This window comes from Plutella xylostella, chromosome 30 (genome assembly GCF_932276165.1).
Source record: "Plutella xylostella chromosome 30, ilPluXylo3.1, whole genome shotgun sequence".
NCBI lineage: Eukaryota > Metazoa > Arthropoda > Insecta > Lepidoptera > Plutellidae > Plutella > Plutella xylostella.
Window position 1 is genome coordinate 2,249,861 of NC_064010.1, and position 16,320 is coordinate 2,266,180.

The 16,320-nt window shown below is 41.8% G+C and overlaps 2 protein-coding genes across 5 annotated transcripts in view; one reads left to right on the forward strand and one right to left on the reverse strand.

Moving 5' to 3' along the window:
* The window catches only part of LOC105385590 (ATP-dependent translocase ABCB1), a 51,112-nt gene extending 38,660 nt beyond the window's left edge, over positions 1-12,452 (forward strand). Inside the window, exons 23-28 of the mRNA XM_048632126.1 lie at positions 536-643; positions 2,084-2,170; positions 2,793-3,002; positions 3,446-3,554; positions 4,468-4,614; positions 11,872-12,452. Of these exons, the coding sequence (XP_048488083.1) occupies positions 536-643; positions 2,084-2,170; positions 2,793-3,002; positions 3,446-3,554; positions 4,468-4,614; positions 11,872-11,957 (747 nt within the window). The 3' untranslated portion in view covers positions 11,958-12,452. The remainder of the gene's footprint in view (positions 1-535; positions 644-2,083; positions 2,171-2,792; positions 3,003-3,445; positions 3,555-4,467; positions 4,615-11,871) is intronic.
* Positions 5,061-9,482, reverse strand: LOC125491072. 4 transcript variants are annotated; one of them, XM_048632132.1, is made up of 4 exons: positions 6,289-9,482; positions 6,147-6,212; positions 5,963-6,027; positions 5,061-5,717 (listed from the first exon to the last, which is right to left on the reverse strand). In XM_048632132.1, exon 1 carries the CDS (start codon positions 9,151-9,153, stop codon positions 7,114-7,116), a length of 2,040 nt encoding a protein of 679 aa, XP_048488089.1. In that variant the 5' UTR covers positions 9,154-9,482; the 3' UTR covers positions 5,061-5,717; positions 5,963-6,027; positions 6,147-6,212; positions 6,289-7,113. The 4 variants fall into 4 exon arrangements, with proteins under 4 accessions (XP_048488089.1, XP_048488088.1, XP_048488086.1 ...); XM_048632131.1 differs by having other exon boundaries at positions 5,061-6,027; XM_048632129.1 differs by having other exon boundaries at positions 5,061-6,212.
* Positions 12,453-16,320: the final 3,868 nt, after the last annotated feature.

Below are 16,320 nucleotides of genomic sequence, written 5' to 3' on the forward strand. Positions count from 1 at the left end.
TTTAAACAAATATCTGCCCCAGCCGGGAATCGAACCCGGGACCATCGGCTCAGTAGTCAGGGTCACTAACCACTACGCCATTCGGTCGTCCATTTTTGACAGATGTGTCAAAATTCAACCACAAATACCTGGTTAAGCTCTAACCGACTATGGAGAAATTTGCACTATAAGGCTATTTACCTAAGTATTTATCTCAGATACTAAATTGACAGATTCTGAACGGTTCATCAACAGTATATTGTCCCATGAATGTTCCACGATTAAGTGACGTATCGGTCTATTGGCGGAATATTCGTGGGACAATCGACTGTTGATGAACGGTTCAGAATCTGTCAATTTAGTATCAGAGTTTAAAAAAAAACAGTCAATCAGATAAAAAAACAGACTTTAGGTTCCCTCACGATGTTTTCCTTCACCGCAAGAGCGATTGTATACACTACCATACACCTCCACGATGTATGGCCAATCCACTTGTTGAGCCGGATCTCTGTAGATATATCAAGTTTCTCATCGCAACACGTGTCTCCATCCACAGAAGGCGACGGGTGACTTCAGCCTGAGCAAGCTGGAGTTCAGCTACCCTGCGCGGCCGCACCACCGCGTACTCAACGGACTCAGCCTCAAGGTGGAAGCGGGGAAAAAGGTGACACACCTTCTATTCTATTCTATTCTCTATGGTGGTGAAAGTACCTGAACCTGGCTCTCTCGAGTGGAACCTTTGTAAGGTCTGAACTGCCTTCCTAAGCTTGACCATTTCGCACCACGCTGGTCCACTGCGGGTTGGTGGGTTCACATATCTAGATGTGTGGCGGACTCCTAGCCACTAGTTCAGACGAAGATCAACAGATGGCGCTCGGAACGCAATACAGAGAAGATGTATGGGAACTATGCAAATCACTATGAAAATCCTACATCGCGCATTCGAAGTTTCTCACCTACTCTGCAATATATAGAAATCCCCAACGCTAACCGTTGGGCAGCTGCCCGCCAGGCCACACCACCCGGCCTGGTCGGAGGATCCTCCCTTTGCATGGGGATGCTCCAACACCTCCAGCATCTCCATAGATGTGCTAAATCTGGATATGCAGGTTTCCTCACGATGTTTTCCTTCACCGTAGGAGCGATGGTATTCATTGTACTTAAATTCAAAGAACTCATTGATACATGTCAGCGCCGGGATTCGAACCCGCATCTCTGGCATGAAAAGCGGGCGCTTACACGACTGAGCTACCACCGGTGACTCACATTTATGTATTATTTTATATCTGAAGGGCTAGCACAGGGTGCAAGATGCGCCCGCCAAGACGTGACAAAAGTTTTCCTTCGCACTCGCTCTCGAAGCCGTGCTATATGCGTGAGTGCGAAACTTTTGTCATGTCTTGGCATGCGCCCCGTGCTAGACCTTCCGATGTGCCATGGTATCCCATATTGCTTTTTTCCCTTTCGGATTACCATACTCTTTTTTATTATACCTGCATAACACTGATATAAGTACCTTTCTCTGTATATATAATGTAAATTAATATTGCTTTCTAAGCCAAAAAAAGTTTTTCTTTCTTCCTTTCTTTCTTTCTTTCTTTCTTTACCTCTAGACGGCCGCCATCGCCATGCCGATGAAGTACCTATATGATTTTTTTAATGCGATGCATCCGTTACGATGCCGAAAGGTAGACGCTTACCTTTAACGGTAAATTTGATCGCGTAACTTAAGTACTCTTCTATTCTATTCTATTCTCTGTGAGGCTGTAAGTACCTGCACCAGCCTCTCTTGAGTGGAACCTTTGTGCATGTCCCCAAAGTCTAAACTGCCTTCCTAAGGTTGGACCATTTCCCACCATGCTGGTCCATTGCGGGTTGGTGGGTTCACAATCACATATATAGATGTGCTAAATCTACATATGCAGGTTTCCTCACGAAGTTTTCCTTCATCGTAAGAGCGATGGTATACATTGTACTTAAGTTAAAATAACTCATTGGTACATGTCAGCGCCGGGATTCGAACCCGCATCTCTTGCGTTAGAAGCGGGCGCTTACTCGACTGACCTACTACCGCTCTTAAGTACTTACTCTTATTTTCTTACAGGTGGCGCTAGTGGGGTCTTCAGGGTGCGGCAAGAGCACCATCTTGCAGCTGCTCCAGCGCTTCTACGACCCTGACTCCGGGAGTATCGTTAGTGCATTATTATTACTAAAATTAATGCTCGCAATGCCTACAATTTGATAGAACACGAAAAATATAAACAGTGACTTTCTAGAACAAAAATAATAATTAAAAAAATTAGAAAACCGACTTCAAAAAGTGGTTTAGAACGATCTCCTGACCCCTTAGCATAATTTTGTATGAAAATTAGAACAATTAATTTTACTTCACGTTCACGATGAAAAAATTCATGCTAGGGAGTCTGTAGAGATGAATGATGATGAGATGAATTTTGTAGGGAAATTTTAGTTCTGCTACCGACCGCCAGGGGCGCTGTTCATATTTTCATACAAAATTACTCGATGAATTCTATTTCACGTTCAAAATTCATGCTAAGGGGTCAGTACTCAATACTCAATCGTTTATTCAATAAATCGTTTATGCAAACGTGATAATGATTGTCATCATTAATGAGGTAGTCTGGAAGAAATTACTCTTAGTAATAAGGCCGCCAATTGTACCATCTATGTTGTGTATTTCCTCGTGTAATTTATGTGTTTGTGTGCAATAAAGACTTATCTATCTATCTATCTATCTATCATTATCACTTCTGAAACACACTTACTACCTATTGAATATCCACCATTTCCAGGAGCTGGACGGGCGAGACATCCACACATCGCTGTCTCTCTCGCACCTGCGGCGGCAGCTGGGCGTGGTCCAGCAGGAGCCGGTTCTATTCGACAGGACCCTGGCGGAGAACATCGCCTACGGAGACAACACTAGGAAGATACCGATGCACGAGATTGTGGACGCGGCGAAGGCGGCTAATATTCATAGTTTCATTGTCTCTTTGCCAAAGGTTGGTTTGGAAGACGTATTTGAATATTAAATGTCAGCCATTAAATCCGAACCGACCACGATTTAGGCTTATTTGATGTAGATACTTACAGCCTGCACAGAAACTTGACCCTTACGTAACATTGCTATTCAGAGGTGGTATCCAAGGTTTCTATGTCATAATTAGTAATAGGAATGTATGTGCCGCCTTCCAAAGGCACATAGGTTCATAATTACTTATATAGTTATGATGGTGAATGAATACCTACGGCACCTTTATTAAGTATCTTATCAACCTAACCTATTGCTACTAACTAACTATACTGATTCAAGTCTGATACTTGATCATGATCAGGAATGCATAGCAAAGCTCAGTTTGGGCGTCTATGTAAAGAAAAGTGTCTTGTCGTCTTTGTTAACTTTGAAGATTACGTACTTACACAAAATAATCAACAACCTTTTCAGGGCTACAACACAAACCTGGGCTCAGGCGGCGCACAGCTCTCCGGGGGCCAGAAGCAAAGAGTCTGCATCGCTCGAGCGCTGATCCGCTCGCCCAGACTTCTCCTACTAGGTACGGTCAAGTGCAGAGAAACCTGCATCTCATAATAACAATGCTTCTGAGGGAGGTCAGGTTTCTTTGCCCCTTACACCACCCTCAAATTTTCTTTACTTTCTATTTATTTATGTTTAAGGTTGCCTATAAGCGATAAGGCCGCCTATTGTTAATTGTTTCTAGTTAATAAGTATTCTTTGTATGTTTTAATATTTGTGATGCCCAATAAAGATATATCCTTATCCTTACTAATCCTTACTAATATTATAAATGCGAAAGTAACTGTGTCTGTCTGTCTGTCTGTCGGTCTGTTACTCTTTCACGCCAAAACTACTGAACGGATTTGAATGAAATTTGGTATACATATATGGTCTAGACCCTGGGAAAGAACATAGGCTACTTTTTATCCCGGAATTCCCACGGGAAAACTTTTTAAGGCGAAGCGAAGCTCGCGGGAACAGCTAGTTAAGAATAAAGGCGCGATTAAACGACGCGGGCTAGCCCGAGCCGAGCCTGGCTCCGCTCGTGGTTCGTCGCGCCACGCGCTGTGTGAACAACTGCGCTCGGCGCGGCTCGCCAAAGTTCGCACGGCTCGGCTTTTGTTAATACGCGCCGTCTAAACAGACCCCTTAGCATGAATTTTCATCGTGAACGTGACGTGAAATTACTCGATGAATTTTGTAGGGAAATTTTAGTTTTGCTACCGACCACCAGGGGCGCTGTTCATATTCTCATAGAAAATTACTCAATGAATTCTACTACACGTTCACGATAAAAATTCATGCTAAGGGGTCTGAGGTCACAGAGCGCGCGACGAAGAAAGACCTATTTTGTTGTTTTCTTTTCGCATCTCCACGGACGGCTCGGCTGGCGTAGGATCGTGCTACCCCGCGTCGTTTAACCGCACCTTAAGTATTCTATTCTATTCTAGACGAGGCGACGTCAGCCCTGGACGCGTCCAGCGAAAAGGTCGTCACCGAAGCGCTCGAAGCAGCCGCTAAAGGAAGAACTTGCATTGCTATAGCACACAGACTATCCACTATTAGCGATGCGGATGTCATCTGTGTCGTTGATAAAGGTGAGTTGTTTAAATAGGTAGGGACACATTATCAGTGGCGGCTGACGGACGTGGCTGTCACTACGCTGTTCAAACTGGTTCAAACTCTCGGACGTAAGTCGCGATCGTAACCTTGGGCTGACCTTCAGCTTTCAGACGTCCGAGAGCTGATATCCATATCACCGTATGATGCCCGTGTGTGATGTCCCCAGATACTATTATTATTATATTTATGACTGAATATTACAATAAATCACGAATGTAGAAAAGGAACGGTAATGGCAGGTGGCACTTTTAAACTTTTTCATAGCCCGCAGGTGTAGTTAATAATCACATAGAAGTACAGTCAGCTGCAAACATTGACAGCTCGCCAGTTTGACAAGGTACAGAAGTGTACCTTGTAAGCCTATTTTCCACTGTGTAGTGGGTGGTGGAATTACAATAGGTGGAAAATAAAAATATCAGAATGTTGTACAATTATTAATATTTATTATATAGAAATTATATAAGAGTGGAGAAACCAAAGTTCCACCACTGCGTTTCACGCCACAGGGGTAGAAGGATGGTATTAACCACAGAGAAACTCTTATACTACTTAAATGAGACCAGGGATTAAGTCCTTATAATTGTCTGGTTGAAGTACACAAGGTATTGCAAGGAAATTATATAAGAGTGGAGAAACCAAGGTTCCACCGCTGCGTTTCACGCCACAGGGGTAGAAGGATGGTATTAACCACAGAGAAACTTCTATATTACTTCAATGGGATAGCAGTTTAACGTTAAGGCCCCGTAACCGAAGGACGTTGATAGCCTAGCGCCTACAAAAGGTTCAAAGTGCAATTTAGATACCACTGCCCGTTCTATCGGGGCTCCCTATGAAGAAAAAATAATAAAATAAAGGTTTTAACCCGCTAGAGTCCACCCGGGTTCTGCCTTTGCAATCCTACATTCAGCAGCGGCGTTAGAAGGCTGATGCCGCTGAAGATTAATGGAAATCCTAAGGAAATTCCTCAGTATCCGCTCAACAAACATACAACGGCCAACCTGGACGGCTGGACGGGGCCAGGACAGGAGCTCCGGACGGCTCGTGGCTCGCTGACGGCTCTGGTCACCAACGACACCTTCTGGAATCGCGAGAAACAGCCTTGGGTCAAGGATGGGTCGGTAAGGACAGCGAAGGCCTAGCTAACATGTCTCAAGTGACGTGTCTTGAATGGCCCCTGGGTATTTCTAACCTAAAACCTACGGTCAATCACTAATCAAACAATTATGGGAAGGTTAGAGCTTGTCTCAAAGGCGGTAGCTTTGCTGTTTAAACGTGACACTTGCAAAATAACCTAATCGACACGTGGAAGGTCATGGCGCTTACCTTGGGGTTGGGTCAGGTGACACGCGTCGGGCAATCGCACGCTTCACCGGGCAGGATTGAAATTGCTGTAAAAGAAATACGCGGGGTTAGACGTTGCTACGTGTAGAAATAAAGACAAGGCAGATGGCTTTCGAAATCCAAAGTCATCGGAAATCGAATAACAACGAAATGCTAGTTTACTCACTCGGCAATTCAGGTTAGGTACACATGGTGTGATGCTGCGTGGGTGTCTGTGGTACGTATCTGGTAACTGCAAAGAAACAACTTAGTCAGAATCTATCTCGTAGACCAATCAGATAACCTGAACCCACGATCGAAATACTCACCAGGAAATATGAAGCAAGGAACTTGGTACCAATACGGCCTGCGCCACGCGGGCGGGAAGAAAAATCTAACCACACATTTGCTCGGGACGTTCTGACAGAGAATGGTTTGCCTCCTTGCCAGTTCCGAAAAAAGCCGTCACCGGGGATGTCAGCTCATCGTCACAAAACTACTCTGTGGCCAGTCAGCACGATCATTGTTCTGAGCGTCATGTCGCCACTGACCACTGTCCGATGACGATCTAGCACGAGTTTTCTCAAAGGACCACAGACAACAACTGAAAATCTATCCTGTGTGTCGAATTTGACAGCTGATACTTGACAAGACTAACAAAGTAAACAAACAGAATGTAAACAATAACGAAATGTTAAGTTACAAAAATAATGGTGTTACAGTACCCCCGTCCCCACCAGAATTTTTCGAGGGTACGAGAAAAATTCAAAGATGGCCCTCCATCTCTAAATCCTAAACACCTAAAACAATCGGAATATGTGGGTCACTCATTTAAGAGAAACCTAAATCAAAGATAATAGCTGGAAAACCCAGTGAATATCAATAAGGTTAAGATCACTCACCGACTCAGTAGAGTCCCTAAGCAATGAGATAAACCCTGAAATAAATTAAATGGAAAATCCCACAAAAAAAACTCCACGACGCAAAGTGAATGAGTCCTTAGCATTGTTGGCCTACTCAATAGAGTAAGTCAACACACACAAAGGTGGCCTACGAAACTATTCACTGACTTTGCAACACAACGACGCATAGTAAATGAGCCCTTGGCATTGCTGGCTTACTCAATAGAGTAAGTCAACACACACAAAGGTGGCCTACGGAACATCAATTCTACAGAGAATATCCCTGGCGTGACACTCTGTCTGGTTCCCATTGCTATCTTCAAGAATGTAGACAAATCCAGACACTTGTTGAACTACTGTATACCTCTCGTAATTCGGAGTCAAACTAGCAGTCAAGTACGACTTTGAATCCATGCTTCGACGAACCCTACTGAGTTGGCAATCCTGTGAGCGACGACCACGAACTACCAAACTGGCAGTAGCGTTATCAGCCGGTACACACTTCGAAGCACTCAACTCGTTGCATGAGTTCAAATGTCTAACCTCACTTGCATACGGTTCCCTGCTTTTAGAGACTCCTCTTTTATTGAGTAGGTTCAGAACATCAGGTGCGATATTAAAAGCACGCCAGAAATCTATACCTAGCAGCAATTCTGAAGAAATATCAGGAACGACATAAAATTTCACGAAAGCCGTAACATCCTCTACAGTCACCGGTAAAATCTTAAAACCCGAAACCGGAGAATGTGATCCATTAGCCGTGATAATGGATTTCTCCTCAGCTGGATACAACGTACCACAACTGGAGAGGGATTGGGCCGCCTTTCCGCCAATGACCGAAACTGTAGAACCCGAATCCAACAACCCTCTGCAACGATGGTGGTAAATCGCGACATCTAAATAAGGTCGCAAGCCACTGTCCGCGTCTCCATCACCTGCCTCTTCACAGCGGCGGCGACGGCGGTGGCGGCGACGGCGACGACGACGACTACCACTGCCGGAGGATTTGGTTCCAGGCTGCTCGTTGTTCACGCTTACCCCAGCAACGGTTGGTCCAGCAGGATCTGGCTTTTGTTGTAGTTTCGGTGGCTCAGCGACTGACGGACCACACCGTGGGCACGTGTGCAAGGTGGCACCCTTTAAACCACAAGAGTAACACAATTGGGTGGGTGGTGCACTACATTGCCAAAGGCCATGTCCAAGAACCCTGCAACGAACGCAAAATAAGTCCACCTCGGTGTCCACGGCGTTAACCGAAAGTCGGTTCCTAGCCTGATAGGCTAAGTCCGGCGCTACCGAATTCGCAGAAACTCGGGGCGGCTCCGCAAAAGAGTCTGCTCGGTATTTGGCGTACTCCAGCTGCCTACAGCGTTCCTTCAGCTCGTTCCAGTTCCCGACGTTTGTAAGAGCAAGCTGACTCGTGTAAAACGGTCTAAGGTTACCTTGTACTATCTCCAGCTGCTCTGACTCCGGTAACGGCACGCTGAGCCTAGAAAAATAATTCCGCATTGTGCTTAAGTACTTTATGATGGATTCATCAGCACCTTGTGTCCGCGACCGCACCTCCTGTAATAAACGCCGATTATAATCGAATGGCAGGAACTCCTCATACAAACGAGCCTTAACCTCTTTCCAACTCGAGACCTCCTCCTTGACACCCCGAAACCAAAACAAGGCGTCACCGCTAAAAATTTCTGCGACGGAATTAAATAACGTCTCCTCAGAGATACCTCGAGAATTGCAAAGCTCCTCCAGTCGCTGCACGAATGCCTGTACACTATCACTGCCGTTAAAGACAAGGTTCAGTTTTTGGATCTGTGTGTGGTCCACCTTAGGACATGGCTCTATACACCCTACGACAGGGATATCCTGTTTCTTTTCCTGCTCCTGATAAGCTTTAGAAATGTACCTCAGTTCGCTGTCCCTAGATTCGAGTTGTAAGAGCAAGTCCCCGAGCATACAAGTCTCCTCCTTACTGACGGCATTTATACGACCTAAGCGGTGATATAAATGGTTAGCCAATGATTCGCAACGCTTGATGTGTTTTAACTGCAAATTTGGTTTTGAAAGTGAGCTCTGCAAGTCTTTAATTTTGTTTTTAACTTTTTCTAACTCTGAGGTAACATCTCCCTCAAAGTAAATAACCTCGTCCGAAGGCACCCGCGTAGCTAATTCTGTTAATTGTAATCTTAATTGGTCCGCAGTGGCCTCAGGTTTGACACCTCGGACTGTGGCCTCGTATGTCAATTCATCTTTTAATAAAAGGTTGAAACATATCGGACGTTCCCCCATGATGTTACAAAAATATGGATCTAATCCCTAAGGTAGCACACGTTCAAATCAATTTGTGACCCCAGGCCGTATCAACGTTCAATGTAAAGGTCGAACAATAAACACCAATATAAAAATAAATGCTTTCCCATTAAAGTGTGTTTCAGTAAGTCTAAGTAAGTAAGTAAACTTAACGTAAGTAAACTTAAGTAAAGTTAAGTTATAACTGACAGTTAAATGGTTATGTAAAACACGCAACGTTCAATGTAAAAGCAGAACAATAAACAACAATATCTTCAAAATAAATGCTTCCTCCTTAAAGTATGTTTCAGTAAGTCCAGGTACAATATTAAACTTAAGTAAAGTTAAGTTATAACTGACAGTTAAATGATGTGTAAAACAATATATTAACTCATAAAAGGTTGACCTTGTAAAAAAAATTTGGTTATTTTTATAAAAAATTGATAAAACAAAACTGTAATTATTAAAAGTTGAGTGTTTAAGTTAAACAGACAATAACAATGTCTCAGCAAAATTGTTTAAAAACAATCACCAACTGTTCAATATTTAATTGTTCAATAATTAACTAAATAAAATTCCAGCAGAAGGTTTTCCTTTGAATAACGTTTGGAATAAGAGGTTATACAAATTTAACGCAATCTCAACAAAAAAAAATAAGGCATGTTCAGTCAATAAAATAAAATGTCTGAAATAAGAGGTTAAAATTTTTAACACAATATCCACACAAAAAAATACAGCCTTATTAAGTTAATAAATTAAAAAAAAAGGAAACCCTCTGCAGTGATTCTCTGTCAGCACGTCACGATGACACACGCAAAACACACACAAGAAATTATAAGATTAATTAATTTCTAATTACCCCCCCGGGTGGACTCAGGCCTGTCTAAGCGATAGATTAGACTATAAGCTAACGGATTAAACTCTGCTCGGGCGCCAAATGTAAGCCTATTTTCCACTGTGTAGTGGGTGGTGGAATTACAATAGGTGGAAAATAAAAATATCAGAATGTTGTACAATTATTAATATTTATTATATAGAAATTATATAAGAGTGGAGAAACCAAAGTTCCACCACTGCGTTTCACGCCACAGGGGTAGAAGGATGGTATTAACCACAGAGAAACTCTTATACTACTTAAATGAGACCAGGGATTAAGTCCTTATAATTGTCTGGTTGAAGTACACAAGGTATTGCAAGGAAATTATATAAGAGTGGAGAAACCAAGGTTCCACCGCTGCGTTTCACGCCACAGGGGTAGAAGGATGGTATTAACCACAGAGAAACTTCTATATTACTTCAATGGGATAGCAGTTTAACGTTAAGGCCCCGTAACCGAAGGACGTTGATAGCCTAGCGCCTACAAAAGGTTCAAAGTGCAATTTAGATACCACTGCCCGTTCTATCGGGGCTCCCTATGAAGAAAAAATAATAAAATAAAGGTTTTAACCCGCTAGAGTCCACCCGGGTTCTGCCTTTGCAATCCTACATTCAGCAGCGGCGTTAGAAGGCTGATGCCGCTGAAGATTAATGGAAATCCTAAGGAAATTCCTCAGTATCCGCTCAACAAACATACAACGGCCAACCTGGACGGCTGGACGGGGCCAGGACAGGAGCTCCGGACGGCTCGTGGCTCGCTGACGGCTCTGGTCACCAACGACACCTTCTGGAATCGCGAGAAACAGCCTTGGGTCAAGGATGGGTCGGTAAGGACAGCGAAGGCCTAGCTAACATGTCTCAAGTGACGTGTCTTGAATGGCCCCTGGGTATTTCTAACCTAAAACCTACGGTCAATCACTAATCAAACAATTATGGGAAGGTTAGAGCTTGTCTCAAAGGCGGTAGCTTTGCTGTTTAAACGTGACACTTGCAAAATAACCTAATCGACACGTGGAAGGTCATGGCGCTTACCTTGGGGTTGGGTCAGGTGACACGCGTCGGGCAATCGCACGCTTCACCGGGCAGGATTGAAATTGCTGTAAAAGAAATACGCGGGGTTAGACGTTGCTACGTGTAGAAATAAAGACAAGGCAGATGGCTTTCGAAATCCAAAGTCATCGGAAATCGAATAACAACGAAATGCTAGTTTACTCACTCGGCAATTCAGGTTAGGTACACATGGTGTGATGCTGCGTGGGTGTCTGTGGTACGTATCTGGTAACTGCAAAGAAACAACTTAGTCAGAATCTATCTCGTAGACCAATCAGATAACCTGAACCCACGATCGAAATACTCACCAGGAAATATGAAGCAAGGAACTTGGTACCAATACGGCCTGCGCCACGCGGGCGGGAAGAAAAATCTAACCACACATTTGCTCGGGACGTTCTGACAGAGAATGGTTTGCCTCCTTGCCAGTTCCGAAAAAAGCCGTCACCGGGGATGTCAGCTCATCGTCACAAAACTACTCTGTGGCCAGTCAGCACGATCATTGTTCTGAGCGTCATGTCGCCACTGACCACTGTCCGATGACGATCTAGCACGAGTTTTCTCAAAGGACCACAGACAACAACTGAAAATCTATCCTGTGTGTCGAATTTGACAGCTGATACTTGACAAGACTAACAAAGTAAACAAACAGAATGTAAACAATAACGAAATGTTAAGTTACAAAAATAATGGTGTTACAACCTATAGCCACTTATGCAGCTCACATATTTTCCTCTACGATATTTTTGAAGCCAATCAATTATAATATACATAAATCCAATTTATTTACAGGACAAATCATCGAGAAAGGCACTCATGCGGAACTTATCAACCTGCAGGGACACTACTGGAAAATGAGTCAAGGACAACATTTATAAACATTGAGGCACAAATGTAATTTAATTAATTATACTTAGGTATTAGAAATGTAATTCACAAATTGAAACCAAATGTGATATGAAATTAACCTCTTATAATTAACTACAGTGTAGGTATTTTAGAGTTATTGCACATTTTTTGGGTAGGTAGGTAGTTAGTTCCTAAAAGAATTACCACAAAACCGGTTAAGACCAGGTTTAGCGGGAGTTTAAAGGTTGTTAAGCGATGAGTTTCTGATTTTTGAAGTATTCAAACATTAATAGGCGCTGAAGTAAAATGAAATTGTGGCAATATTTTGTAATTACAACTAAGTACCTACTAAGTAATTACAACTAGTTACTAAGGCATGCATTAAATTAGTCCTAAATTTTATTACTTAACTATATTAACGTCGATTTTGCCAAATGTATAGTAAGAAATGTGACTGTTGAGTATCTTTTAGATAGTTATGGATAGAAAATTGTGTTAAATAAATTAATGTAAGTACTTACCTATTTCTTTTCTATATTTTTTGTTACCTGAAGCTATACCTACAACGTCACTTTTTGGAAAAACCGCTCTAGAAAAGCAGTTAGCGGCAATAGCAATTCATATGAGGTAGGTACCGGGTTTGAGGCCCGGATAGGGCTTAGTCAATGGGCTATAATACTAACCCCCGATAAAAACTAAGGGCCGTCCACAGCAGTACCTAGACATGTATATAATTATGACTTTAGATGCCCCAAGTGTAGGTACATACTGCGCGTGTCAGTACAAACAACACTCGGATTGTTTGTCAGTGCGTGGTATTTGTTTTAAAATCGGGCTAGCACAAATTTCCCCCACCAAAAGGTCTGAGCACACATAACAACTCGGGAAAGGGATCGTGATCATCGTGATGACCGTATCAATTCGAGCTGTGCAGCGATTATAAGATTCGAAACCTCCGTTTACGTTGCGTATCGTCAACTGTCACTGTCAAAATGTAAGACAAATTTGTTAGTTCAAAAAGTGACATTGTTTTTTTCGTGTTAGGTGGAATGGACAACATTTCATTTTCTTTACCCTATATTTTTATTAGTTATTCGGAAAGTTTATAGAAAATTAGTGGACCCGTATTTTTTTATTTTGTATATAGATAAATTTTTGCATGTTATTTTTAACTTTAAAGTTAATTATTTTAAAACCGGAAGTGACTTCAAATATTAGGCTCAATTTTTATTTTTGTCTATTGCCTGAGTCTCGAAAAAAAACATAAATGACACTGACAAGTGACATTTAAACTTTGTTTACATGCCAACCAACAAATGGGTCATTTTCAAATGACCTTGATATTTCTGATGATGGAAAGTAGGTACTTATCATGTAAAAAATAAGCAGAAGCATTTTTTCAGCTGTGTAGGCGGTGGCATGCTCTGGGACATATTATATAGAGGTCATCTCTTAATAATAAATAAAAAAAATAGTCAGAAAGTGTCAGAACAGAATTAATGAAAATGACCCAAATAAACAAAAACGTCACGATAAAACGTCAACATCAATCAAAAATGAAAGTGACAGTTACTTTGTTTTTAAATCTATAGGCTTTGATCATCAAAATGCATCGCACCTGATGCATGACGTCATCAGCACTTTTTTACTATTTTATGATTTTCTCGAAAATGATACATCCAAAAAATACAAAAACAATTTTTTTGTGGCCTTTAGAGCTAAATCTCGAAATGGTTTTCGATTTATAGCAGCTTTAGTTTTTTGAAATGTTGTCCATTTCGCCAAACGCTAAACTATTTACTTAGTAGCCAGTCATACATTCAGTTCATACATTTCAGTTTGTACAAAATGTATTTAGAATTTGATTGAAATACTATTTTATATAAGTACGTTTAGCGTTTGGTAAAAGTGACCCTTAGTGTAGTTCTTTTCGAAAATAGTATCGAATCCTGTGATCGCACCTCTGTTCAGTGCATAGAATAGATATTCTTTGTATGAAACCCTCTACTGCAACGCACACTTATGGGAATCGTAACGTAATCACCTCGCCATGTGTGCTGTGACCTTAATAATTCTAAACGCATTTCCTCCCCACTTCTTAACTTATTCAGAACATGACTTTGAGCACCAAAAAAAGACTGTCAACTTAAGAAAACAATTAAGAAACATTCTGAACGGTGAATACATCCTGCCCCTCAAACATAATAGCTTCAAATCACTTGGAAAACTAAACAAAGCATTCGTGAGACACGACACGCGCGCGCCACGCGGCGAGTAGCGGAACTAAATACTAAACCGACAACAAGGGGGCTTGAAACACCCTCCAACATAACTTGACCTGCATCTCGAAAAGAGTCAGAGTGAGTTCAAAAGGGTAGTATTCGAAGGCAGGGGTACGTTTATGCTGGACGGTAAAGGAAGGGAGCACAAGAGGTGTCATGTTACTAATAAACGTCATTTTTGTTGTAGGTTTTTTATAGTGCGCGGTTTGGTGGCAATTAGACGGTCATTATTTTGGTTTTAAGCATTTTGTTTTGTTGATTGGTTGCTGTATATCGAGTTACAGAGAAAGATGTTATGATAGAACCATGGAAGTAATATGGAGAGAACTAATCTAGGTATCTACAGGAAACATACATACATAGTGTAGTATACAGAAACATAATTATAGAACGAAAGTGCTGATAAACCCGAGAAATAGAAGATAAAATGGATAAATTTAGATAACTAAGTAACCTTTGAAAAATTAGGAGGACATCAAACTTGAAACCTATACTTAACACCTTTACCATCTATTAAAACTACTCAATAAATATTATGCTTCTACTGCCGATTTTCCGAAAAACCGATATGAGTTGAACAAACAACAACATTAAGTTCTCGAGTGGGACGCCCAACCAGGATTTGCACCGAGGATATGAGACAGGTGGCCGGTAGCGGCTGGATGAGGAAGGCCGAGGACAGAGTTTTGTGGTGCTCCTTGGAAGAGGCCTATGTCCAGCATGGATTATAAAGTATACTTAGGGGCTGGTGATTAGGGCATGCAATACCGGTAATATTTTCAATACCGGTATTGAGTTCCGGTATTAGAACTTAATACCGGGATCTTGGTATTAATACCGGTATTAGACTTCCTTGTTATAAATAGCATATATTTAGTTTATAGGTCGTATAAGGCAAAATACAACAAGAAAAAGCAATCAAATTCTGTGTTTTTTTTTAAATTGAGTATTAGAGTTAAAATTTTAGAACGCATGGACAACAAGTAGGTTTCCAAAGGCCGAAAACCGCATTAAACCGTTGAAAACAAGTGCACTTTCATAGTATGTATATAGGAGCACAAGGCTAACTACATCTTAATCGCTTGATTTATAGCTTAAAAAATGTCCGATTCCGGTATTACTTCAATACCGGTATTAACATTCAATACCGGTATTGAAAAAGCGTGGATTTTGTCCAGGATCCCGGTATTACGCAATACCGGTATTGCAGTATTGCATGTGCATGCCCTACTGGTGATGAAGCTTTGCCTATCTTGTGTGAGTATAGCGGTAAGTAAATCTAACAATGGTCTGCAACTGGTAAAGAAAGATAAAAGTTTTTTTATTTAACTGAAGCGGGGCGGGGCTAGCACGGGGGCATATTCAAGATGTGACAAAAGTTTTGCATCGCCCTCACTCATATCGCCGGAGAACTTTTGTCACGTCTTAATTGGGCCCCGTGCTAGCTCCTGGTAGTCGTAATCGTAACTGATTGAATAATAGTGACGCATCATGTCAGTGTCAGAAATTACAATTGGTAAGTATAAATTAAAAAAAAAAAACAATCACACCTTGTACTAATGTACTCCCTTGCGGGGCAGGCAGAGGTGCATTGCTGCACCCACTTTTCTCCAGTGTTGTTATGTTAGTCCCAATGTAATAGGGGGCGCGCCTATTGCCATTTTACGGGCACATCCAAGACCCGAGAACAAATATCTGTGTTTAAACAAATATCTGCCCCAGCCGGGAATCGAACCCGGGACCTTCGGCTCAGTAGTCAGGGTCACTAACCACTACGCCATTCGGTCGTCTTATAATAATAAGTATAAATTATTGTCGTAATAAACTTGGTTTAGTGTTGGTGCTTGTTGCCTCTACATTCGAACAATCCACCCTAGCAAGGGTTGGATAATTAAATGAACGATACAAAAGTGTATTTATACGTTGAATCACGGCTGGATCCGTTTAGATTTTGTGAAAAGAACAAATGATTGAGGACACGCGACCGCGCCGGCGTTCTCATGTAATTTATTGTGTTATTTTCTCACTCAATTTCATCAATTTGATCAACTAATATTTATAAATGCAGATCTACTTAGACGTGAGAGGAAGTTACTATTGCAAGTTTATT

What these genes read in the sequence shown, in the direction of transcription:
- LOC125491072 (XM_048632132.1), bottom strand. Translation starts at nt 9,153, where the DNA reads ATGGGGGAACGTCCGATATGTTTCAACCTTTTATTAAAAGATGAATTG.